This window comes from Fukomys damarensis, unplaced genomic scaffold, assembly GCF_012274545.1.
Source record: "Fukomys damarensis isolate Sample0158 unplaced genomic scaffold, DMR_v1.0_HiC HiC_scaffold_14, whole genome shotgun sequence".
Taxonomy (NCBI): Eukaryota; Metazoa; Chordata; class Mammalia; order Rodentia; family Bathyergidae; genus Fukomys; species Fukomys damarensis.
Window position 1 is genome coordinate 54,790,432 of NW_022900926.1, and position 10,700 is coordinate 54,801,131.

Sequence of the window (10,700 nt, forward strand, 5' to 3'; positions counted from 1 at the left end):
GACATTTTGGGTTTCATTGTCACTGCCTGTTATCTGTTCACATTTAATGAATCTAGACTCACCCCAGGCAGCTGTTTATGAAATTGGACATGATGCCATTGATCTGTACAAACTCCCACAGCATTCGATGAACTGAAAGAAATGCACCCAAACTAAAATCACAGTCATTATTCACAAATGAAAAAAGGAATTCCTCTGTGTTTCGCTTTTAATTTCCAAATATGATTCATTAGGAGGGGTCCCAGGTTGGTGTCAACTAGAAAATCAGTACATGAAAATTGTGAAAGACCAAAGGGCATTTTGAACCTTGGAGAACTGGGTTAGACTACATTGATCAGCATTACCATGCTCATTCTGGATTAGTGCCCCACAATCACCTGACCAGAGCCTTTATATCTGTAACTGGCAGTGTTTGTCCCACTTACTATACACACATGGTATTACTTTATGGTTCTGTGAGCCTAATTGTGATTTTTGTCATCCATCTGTACAGTAAGTGGTAAATATGTTGACTGTCTGGCTTTTGAGAAATATATAGGAAATCCTACTGGCATAGAAAGCCAAGATCTGAAATTAAATGCAGGAAGAGATCACCAGATTCTTACATAAGAGATATTAAATTAGTACTTATTAATGAAAGAAAATTGAGAACATTTCTAAAATCTGCAGTCATTTAAAGGTAAAAAGAAGCTTTTTTTTTCTAGAAAATTTAGGCTTACCAGACTAAAGGAACTTGGCCTTTCATATTAACATGTAGATTGTGTTTCTGTTTTTCATATAGGCCTAGCTTATTTGCTACTTAAAATAATCTCCATATTTAAAAATGATATTGTCAAAAGACAAGCATTACATGGTTTAGAATTTCCAAATAGAGAAGCTATCTATATTGAGTTTGTTCTTGTACAGCAGGGAGTTTTAAGTGATAAAGGAATCTTTTTAGTATAATAAGTAATGACCAGAAATTTTTAGAGGCCAGAATATTTGTGGGAAAAGACTTTGACTCTTTATTTGACGGAATAGAGTTTAGGAAATTATTGCTTCAGTTAACAAGGTATGGAGTCCAAAACTTTTAAATCTACTTTTTATTTTTGTTGTTCTCTAAACCTCAGTGCCTTATGGGGATCTCCATTTTTGCCCTTCAGTTTTGTTGGGTGAAATCTGTATTTTTTCAAATAATAATTACTGGCATTGATATTCTTGAAAAGATTATAAAACATTTTATATAATTTATTTTAATACTTTTCGGGCTTACATTTTTTTAACAGCATTTATTTATTTATTTATTTTGGTACTGGGGATCGAACTTGGGTCCTTGCACTTGCAAGGCAGGCAGCAGAACCACTGAGCTAAATCCCCAGCCCTCTGGCTTACATTTTTTTACATTTAATAGTTTGCTTTTAAAATATGTAATCTAATTATATTTGTTTTATATGTAAAATTTACATTTAAAATTTGGCTCCTTGACTGTATTGGTGAAAAATCAAATATTTAATAAACTCATTTGGAATTTATTTTGTTTGGAAATAATTATTGAAGAATCTAAAATTCCCATTTTTTTTCCTCATATTTTTTTCTGGATGATATTCATTTTTTTTCTTTACAGTCTTGGTTGACTTTTTGGGTTAGTGGTCATTTTGGTGATCAGGAACTCTGAAGGCTGGGACTAGTCATTTCATGTTTGTGGTTGAATTCTGGCACAATGTCCAGTGATAGTAAGATTTTAATTATTATTATTATTGTCATTTTTATTATTAATGCAGTTAGGACTGACTCCAGGGCTTTACTCATGCTAAGAAAGTGCTCTACCTCTGGGCTACATTTCCAACCTTTAAAATTTTTATTTTGTAATGGAATCTAACTAAGTTGCCCAGGCTGACCTTGAACTTGCAACCCTCGTGCCTCAGTCTCCCGAGTAGCTAAGATTATAGGTACGCACCACCACATCTGGTTAGTAAATGTCATTGAATGGATGAATTGTGGAAGGAGAAAAATTGTATCATTATCTGTTTTAACTTATACCTTCATATTTTTCCTCTATAACTTTCATTTCTGGAAGTCTTCCACTTCTTAAAAATCTTTTCCCAGAAAATATCTTAACCTCATCAAATCTTGAAAAACTTTTCTAGGGTAAATGAAGTAAACTTTTCATATCAGCTATGTGTTGAGCTTTTGCTAGATCCCAAGATTGCTAGAGAAGCAGTTTACATTCACTTTCTTTCTGAGTTAGCAAATATTTCCATGAAGATATGATGCTCCAGATGTGACTTAGTGGATGGAATCATGTGTTATTGCTGTACTGTTTCTGTGTCTGCTTAATCTTTACTACTATACTGATCCAAGCCAATTCCTGAGGACTTTCTTGGCTGGTTTTATTTACTTATACTTTATCTTACAGTAAAAGCCATAAATAATATGAAGATCTACTTTGCTTCTCCTATTGATAGTTATTTCATTGATAGAGTCAAGGATCCAAATTTTAAACAGAAAAGACATCTCCATCAACTATTATACATTGATATCTTCTGTCTACAAAGATGAAGATGCTATTAAAAATTGCTTTCTGGAAGGGTAACATAAACATTACAAAACTCATCCAAGCACAGTGCCAAATAAGTGGTTGTAAGAACTTAGGAAAGGGAAAATAACTAACTTGTGATGGTTTGGGAAAATTTAGTGAGGAGTTGAGATCTATTTAAAATCACGTTAGATGTATGTTTAATGCTGTATTTCATATAAGTAAAAAAATGGACAAAACTGGAATGAGAATGCACTGTGAGAATATGAAGACCATGTTAGTGAACCAGTATAGTGGAATGACAGGCACTGTGTCAGAGACTAGAAGAGGGTAAGAAGTAAACTGAGTCAGATTGTGGTGGTACATTTTTAGTGTTTTTCTCAAAAACTGATATTTTGTGGACACATCCTATTTCATCAAGCATGGATCAGAAATATTGGGACTGGAAAATCCTTGGTAATTTTCCTGATAAAAGAAACTGCTATATTTATAAGCATGTTTCCTTATTCTTGTACATTACATTCATGGGTGTATTGACCTCAGTACTTTCCGTATATTTCAGACATTAATTCCTAATCATGGGGAATTGGAACTTACTGGGTGGCATCCTAGAGGAAGTTCACTCCTACTCAACCATAGTAGGGAAAATCTGGCTGACAATCCTCTTCATCTTCTGAATGCTGGTACTTGGTGTGGCTGCTGAAGATGTCTGGGATGAACAGTCAGCATTTGCCTGCAACACCCAGAAACCAGGTTGCAACAGTATCTGTTATGATGATGCTTTCTCTATCTCTTTAATAGGGTTTTACAGATCATCTTTGTATCTTCTCCTTCTCTGGTGTATATGGGTCATGCACCTTATAGACTCAGAGACTTTGAAAAAGAAAGTCATAGGAAATAGTTATGCCTTAGAACCCAAATGGAGAATCCAGAAGTTTACCTGGTGGAGCAACAAAGGATAGACGGAATTGAAGAGGTTGGAGGAACAGAAGGGCATCCATAAAGTCCCTTTGAAAGGATGTCTGCTACGTACTTATGTCTTACATATTTTAACCAGATCTCTGCTAGAGGTAGAGTTTATGATAGGCCAATATATTCCTATGGATTTCAAATGCAACCCCTTTACAAATGCACCCAACCTCCTTGCCCCAGTGAAGGGGATTGTTTTGTATCTAGGCCCACAGAGAAAACCATTTTCATGCTCTTTATGCACAGCATTGCAACCATCTCCTTGCTACTGAATATACTGGAAATATTTCACCTGGACTCCAGGAAAATCATGAGGGCACTTTATGATTACTCCAGCAGTGGGGACATTGAGAATGGAAGAAGTCTTCCATTCTATTCGAAAAAATATTCAGGGCCCCAGCAGTGTATGATTTGCTCTTCACTACTGAAAAGACTTCTTTACTTCAACCCAACAACCAACAGCAGGTCACCCAAGCCAATGTGCCAAAGTCTAAAACCATTTGGCATACCCCACAGCCCAGGCAACTTGCGGTCGATTTTTTTCCTGTAGCCAAAAAGCCTGGGCTGAGAAGGATCAGCACGACGGACAGCTCTATGTCCGCAGCCCTGATGACAGTTCCAGGATTCAGCACCCGGGACAGCAACCAAACAATTCCTCCTCGGCCCAGGGAACACAACGTCCCAGTCTTGCCTAGGTGCGGTGATGGCTTTCAGATATTGTTCCTCCTACACATTAGGAACCTGGGAGCAATCCCATGACTTGGCACCCTTGGGTGAACCTGTCACAGATCTGCACTGTCACTGTACAGGGAGTGATGGCAGTGTAAGAGAGAGTGGGGTCTGTACAAAGATCTGACCCAGGCAGTTGTAAGGCCAGCTTTCTTTCCAGATGGATGTTTGAGAAGGGACGGTTGCACAGAGATTCAAGAAGCTCCAGTTCTCTGAATAGCTCCTGCTTGGATCTTCCACACCGGAAAAGCAGCTCCTCCTCTCTGCCCTCATCCACTAGACACAGAACATCGATAGTAAGTAAAGACAGACAGCCACACTGATCACAGAATTATCACAAAAGCTAACCCACTCTGGCTACTGCTTTGCCTTTCTTCCTTCCTGAAATATATACATATATTATTATTTCATAAATAATTTCTTTCTACATCTAATATATACATATGTATATATTAGATGTAGAAAGAAATTATTTATGAAAAGATAAATTAATTCATTTAATAATTCCATTTAATTTAAATAATAAATCAAACATGTAAATAAATTACTTTATACCAGTCACTCATAAACATCGAGTGTATAAATGAATAAAATACTGTAAAGGGCTCAGATTATAAATGGGAACGTTAGAGAGATGTATATATGGGTACAACCAAGTATAAGGTACCACGTTTTTGGGAGTGGGTGGGTTAAAGAAGTATATATGGGTCGGGTCACAGAAACCATAAAGGTTGAAATTACTTTGAACTCAATCTTGAAAGATGTGGTACATTTCTCTAGAACTAGGAGAGCTAAATGCAATCCTAATTGAAAAAAAACCAAAAAACAAAAAACAGCACAAAGGCTCCACAGCAGGACAGTCTGAGGAACTGTGGGTAGTTAGAACAAAGAGAAACAGGAAGGCTGTGGGGAGATGGCAGGCTAGAGAAGTGGGCATGGAGGTCTTGTAGGGAGGTAATGCAGAACTAACAAAGATCTGAAGTCAAAGAGAGACTGGATTACAATTATATTTTAGAAAGTGCTTTCTGTCACAATGTGGAAAATGGATCAGATGTGGGACCATTTATAACCTTGAATTACCCTTGTACTGCAAAGGTAGGCAGGTATCTAGTATTGATTGTTATACCTCTGCAATTTAAAAGTCATACACAGGGCTGGGGATTTAGCTCAGTGGTTCCACTGCCCCCCTTGCAAGTGCAAGGACCTGAGTTCGATATCCGGTACCAAAAAAAAAAAAAGGTCATATACAAATATTTAGTAATATATTTCATAAACACTAAAAACTACCACATTGATTTTAATTTTGTTCTCTGAATTGTCATTGCAATATTAACATTTCTTGGCCATTGTAAATCATAATGTATACCTACTGGGGCTTCTTCTGAATTCTGGGACAAAAGATGACACTTGTTTTGCCATCTCCTCTTAATAGTCAGCTGTGCTAGTTAGTTTTCCTGTTGGTGGGAGACAATACCTGCTACCTACAACTTAAAGGAGAAGAGGTTTACTTTTGCTCCCAGGTTCGGAGGATTCAGTACATGGTTGGCAGGTTCCAATGCAGGAATGTAATAGTGGAAGGGCATGGGGGAGCAAAGTTCTTAGTTCTTGGTGGCCAGGAAGCAGAGCAGGGGAACAAGGGCAGAGAAGAAGGGGTAAGAGACCAGATCTAGACCCTGGGGCCACACCTCTACGACCCACCGAAACACAACGAGAAGGGTGCTTCACCAACCCCTCAAGTAGATCCCAAAGGCAATCAGTTTGATATCATGCCCTTGTTATCTTGATACTCAAAAGTAGTTTTCCATTAAAAAGAAAACTCCCCCAAATCTTTGTGGCAGAGGTTCTTAACTGAGCTCACACGGTTGAGCTCAGACACTAGTTTCTTCTTGTGTAATCCTTTGCATTAATAATGATTGAACCCCTCTAACCCAGCTACATATATCCTATATGTTTACAGATACCATTGATACTGAATTAAAGCCTTACCTTATGTAAGAATCAGTTTATTTAGAGCTGGGTGGTGTGGCACATGCCTGTAATTCCAGCACTGGGGAAGCTGAGGTAGGAGGATCTAGATGAGATCAAGGCCACTTTGGACAACATAGTGAGTTCAATACCAGCCTGAACTACATTAAAAAAAAAAAAAAAGAGGAATCAGCCTATTTGGGTTTTCACTAAAATACTTTTTTCAAACTAACACGCTTTTTTTGTGGGGGGCGGTCAGTGGCAGTCATCTATCCAAGAGACTATGTTTAGGATCAATGTATGAGTGCTTGAAACTTTGGCAAGTTAGTGTAGGATTTTCAATCCTGATTACACCTTAAAGTCATCTGGGCTGGGAGTGTAGCAATGGCAAAACATTTCTCTAGCACATGTGAAGCCCCGAGTTTGATCCAAGAATCAAAACAAAACCAAACAAAAAATCATCTGAGATTTTTAAAAACCTTCACGCCCAGGATCCATCCAATCAGAACAGAATCCTTGTGGGTGGGATACAGGTATTAACATTCTTAAGACTTCTGTGATGATTGCAATGTGTAGTTGAGGTTAACAATTATTTTTAAAAGTAACTCGAACAGTTAATACCTCTTCTTATCTGCATTTGTGAAGTCAGAAAAAAATCACATCATTTTTCTTTTCTTGTACCTCTTTTCATGTGAGCGAAGCCTCTGTATTGGCAGAGATGAGGAGGTAGGGGAGAGAGGGGGAAGGAGGGAGAGAGAGAGAGAGACAGACACAAAGAGAGAGAGAGAGAGAGAGAGAGAGAGACAGAGAAAGTATTAAATTGAGACAGTGTTTCCTATTCTTACTCCATCAGTTTATCCTCTGGGATAGGACAGCCAAATTCAGAAGTCTGAGTAATTAGGGTGTTGGGAGTCCTGATAACACAAAGATGCTAATCACATATCATGCAAACTCCAATCATCATCAAAAGGAGTGGTTAAGGATTTTCCCACCTGATGATTAGATTCTGTTGCTGTTCTTATTGCTGTTGTTGAGAAAGGGTCTGGCTATGTAGTTCAGGCTGTTCGTGAACTCATGGTGATCCTCCTGCCTCAGACACCCAAATGCTGGGATTATAGGCATGTGCCACCACACCTGACAACTTGTAGGGCTTTTTTTTTTTCATTTGGGAAGGTATTTTTATGCTCAACATTATTAACAAGGGTGTTGTTATGTGGCTATTTGGCAAGTGAGTTACTACATTTTATTGAACATTTTGGCCAAGAAGTTTGGCCCAATTTACCAATTATCAAAGTATGTAAAGATGACAAAGAACATTCAGTTTATTGAGGGCCTGGTCAGGACTGGACACTGCTATGGGATTAATGCAACCCTGTGAAATTTCCATTTTAGGGATAACAAGTTACTTGTCCAAAGTCACACAATTAGGTTGTGGAGCATAGTTCTTGGGACATAGTTTAGCAGGCAATAAATTAATATTTATTGGATGAAGTATGAACTGTTTCAATTTAAGCTTCTTCTCCTATATCCCATTGCTGCTTCTTGCTTTCCCTCAGGAGGCAGCTTAAGTGTAGCATATGTTTACAATGAGGAATAGATTATTTAAAAATGGAATATTCTGGGGAATGGGATAAAAATTTTATTGTAAAATGGAATATTCTATATTTGGATTAGTTTACTCCTTCCACATTATTGAAAGGTGAAACTCTGGCTAATTGTAAAGGAGACTAAGCTGGAGGTTAGGAAAAAGCCATTTAGCTTTAGGTTTAGCTTTTGGGAAAAATGACAAGAGGAGAAGAAGGAGCAGGAGATGGCAGACAGGACTCAGATCTTTCACAGTAATGCTATTAGGCAATAGGACCTTGCCCATAACATCTCTGAGGAAACAGCAAAAGTCACCTTGTGTAGCAGGTATTGTTTGGATTTGTGATGCAGAGTATTTGTGACAGAGTCCCAGTGGGTGGGGAGGGTTGATTTTTTTCCTAAGACTTTGTTGTGTATTTTGTTTTCTGTTTCCTATCTCTTTCAGAACATGCTTCTAGAACTATCATTTATCGTGAAAAAGTAATACACTAGGAGCAGGAGGAAAGTTGTACTTTTGCCACATCAAACTGTGGGAGAACTTTGGAACTCACATCTTTCATAGTGTTCTAGTTTGGATCTGAAATGTCCCACACAAAGGCCCATGTCTTCTAGGCTTGGTCTCCAGTGGGGTCTAGAGGGAGGTCTCAGCTCATGGCAGGCTGTACCCTTACTTGCAGGGGATTGTGGAAGTCCAGTCCTTTCCTTTTCTTTCATGGCCTGTCTGTAAGGTAACTGATTTGCCCCACCACAGGCTCCCACTATGATGTGCTGCCCTGTCCCAGTCCCCAAAGCAACAGGGCCAAGCTACCATGGACAGAAACCTCTAAAATTGTGAGTCAAAATATACTTATCTTTGTTTGTTTGTTTGTTTGTTTGTTTGTGTTTTGAGACAGGGTTTCACTATGTGGTTGAGACTGATCTGAAACTCACTATGTAGCCCAGGAACTACATAGCTGTGAACTCACAGTGATCCTCCTGCCTCAGCCTCCTGAGTGCTGGGATTTCATGTGTGTGCCACCATGCCTCGCTAAATGTTCCCTTTATGAGTTAATTATCTGTTGTAATGATAGTAAGCTAACACATGGAGAGACACCTGGCACTCTGTGCCAGGCCGTGGACATGGTGTTCTGAGCCAGGAGTCATCTCTACAGGAGACTCTTCCCTTATGGGGGCTGGAGACAGCCTCTCCTGGCCCCAGCCAGCCACACTACCTGAAACAAGTTTGAAATCCAGGGAGAGAGAAACTGCGCACCATGAGAGGAGGAGGGCTGAGATATAGTTCCCTTGCCCCATCTCCAGTAGGCCAGTAGTACACCTAGAGAGAGAACCCAGCTTTGTAGCAGCAATAGTTGGCTCCTTGAACATACTTCCCCTCCCATAGCTGTAACTCCTCATTTTGGTACAGATGACATTGGCAACTACAACCTGTAAAAAGTTTATGACACTCTTTTCTAACAAGATTCACAAGGCTCTGTCTCCTTTCAAGGCTAAGTTACAAGGCTATCACTGTCTAATTAATTGCTTTTAATTGTTTTGTTTTGCTTCTGTAACCTCACTCCCCCCATCCCCCATCTCACACCACTAGAAAGACCCCCCAGCCACAAGAAAAAAACTTTCCTTTGTTCTGGGCTCAGGCTTTGGACACTAGTCCACCAAGTCAGTGTAAACCTAGAATAAATCTTCCTGTATCACCCATTGGTCTCTCCTGTCTCTTAAAATCCTGCAACATTTTCTGGTGTCCATGAAGGGACTGGGCATGTTTGCTGTCTCCTTTGCCTGCAGGCACAGGGGCTCCATGGTGAGGGAAACCTGAGACCCTTGGTACTGCCAGGTGAGACAAGATCAGAGAGGGAATTGGCCCTCCCACAGCTCAGAGTCCTCAGCTCAGAGTCAGCAAAAATGGAACCTCTGAGGGGTTACAAGGTGATTCTGGAACAGCACTTTACAGTCAGTAAGGTTTTAAGGTCTAGGGGGAAAAACCCATCCCATTAGGATAGAAGGGGAGACTGATTACCTCCCAGGGTATACCAAGTAATCTCACCCGTATTAAATTAGAGGAAACCTACAACCCCAAGTGAAATTTGGGAGTAGCCCATAGTGGGAGTGGCCCACAGTGAGAGTGACTCACAAAGCCTGTTTTGGGCATGTGGGAGTGGTCTGCAGTGAGAGTGACTTGCAAACAATCACAAGCCAGGAACATGGGAGTGGCCACAGTGAGAATGGCTCGTAAAGAGTCTCTTGGGTGGTCCACCTGTACCCCAGAGGAAGAGGCTGGGAATCCATAGGAATGGCCTGTAATAAAAATGGCTTGCAAATAGGTTCTTTGGGTGGTTCATCCACTTACACCCAAGTGGAGAAAGCCCAGAGCCCATGGGAGTGGCCTGCAGCAAGAGTGGCTCACAAAGGGGCTCTTTGAATGATCCACTTGTACCCATACAAAAGGAACAACAACAACAACAATACTAGGAATGGGGAGATGCATGAGTGTATGTGAATGAGCGGAGTGAAGAGAAGCTGAAAGGGCAACAGCATGGAGCGAGGGAGAGTGAGGGCCACTGCCTCTCCTGGTTCACACTGTGGCAAGTGCACATTGTCAGTGGAGGCAGAGAGCCAAGCGGTGTACTTTGGCCACCCCCTGCATCTACCCCTGGCCTGAGATACTGTAGCAGGTAGCACTCAGGCCAGGCCTGCTGGGGGGATGGCCTGGAGGCTAGGGTAAAAGTGGGCAGAGAAAGAAGCCAATCCAGGGTGATGGGCAGAGGCCAGGCTGTGGCAGGTGATGGAAGCAGTATGCTGGGATTGCTCAGGACTGGAGTATAGGGACTGTGTGCTAGGTTAGAGATCTGACACTAGTGGCTGTAGACTGCTTCCTCCATGGGACAAAACTAAGAATTGTGGGCTGGCTCCAGGGTCTTTCTCTCCCAGCCTGCAGGAGCTC

At 40.5% G+C, this 10,700-nt stretch overlaps 1 protein-coding gene and 1 non-coding gene across 2 annotated transcripts; one reads left to right on the plus strand and one right to left on the minus strand.

Moving 5' to 3' along the window:
• Positions 1-3,093: 3,093 nt before the first annotated feature.
• On the plus strand, positions 3,094-4,536 carry Gja10 (gap junction protein alpha 10). Its single transcript, XM_010633290.2, is given in 8 exon segments — positions 3,094-3,313; positions 3,316-3,478; positions 3,480-3,610; positions 3,613-3,906; positions 3,909-4,021; positions 4,024-4,138; positions 4,141-4,330; positions 4,332-4,536. Coding segments are annotated over 8 exon segments (1,431 nt in total).
• Positions 4,537-7,058: 2,522 nt separating this feature from the next.
• Positions 7,059-7,177, minus strand: LOC117286055. Its single transcript, XR_004517193.1, has one exon. It is a non-coding gene; the product is annotated as a U8 small nucleolar RNA (small nucleolar RNA).
• Between the last annotated feature and the right edge of the window lie 3,523 nt (positions 7,178-10,700).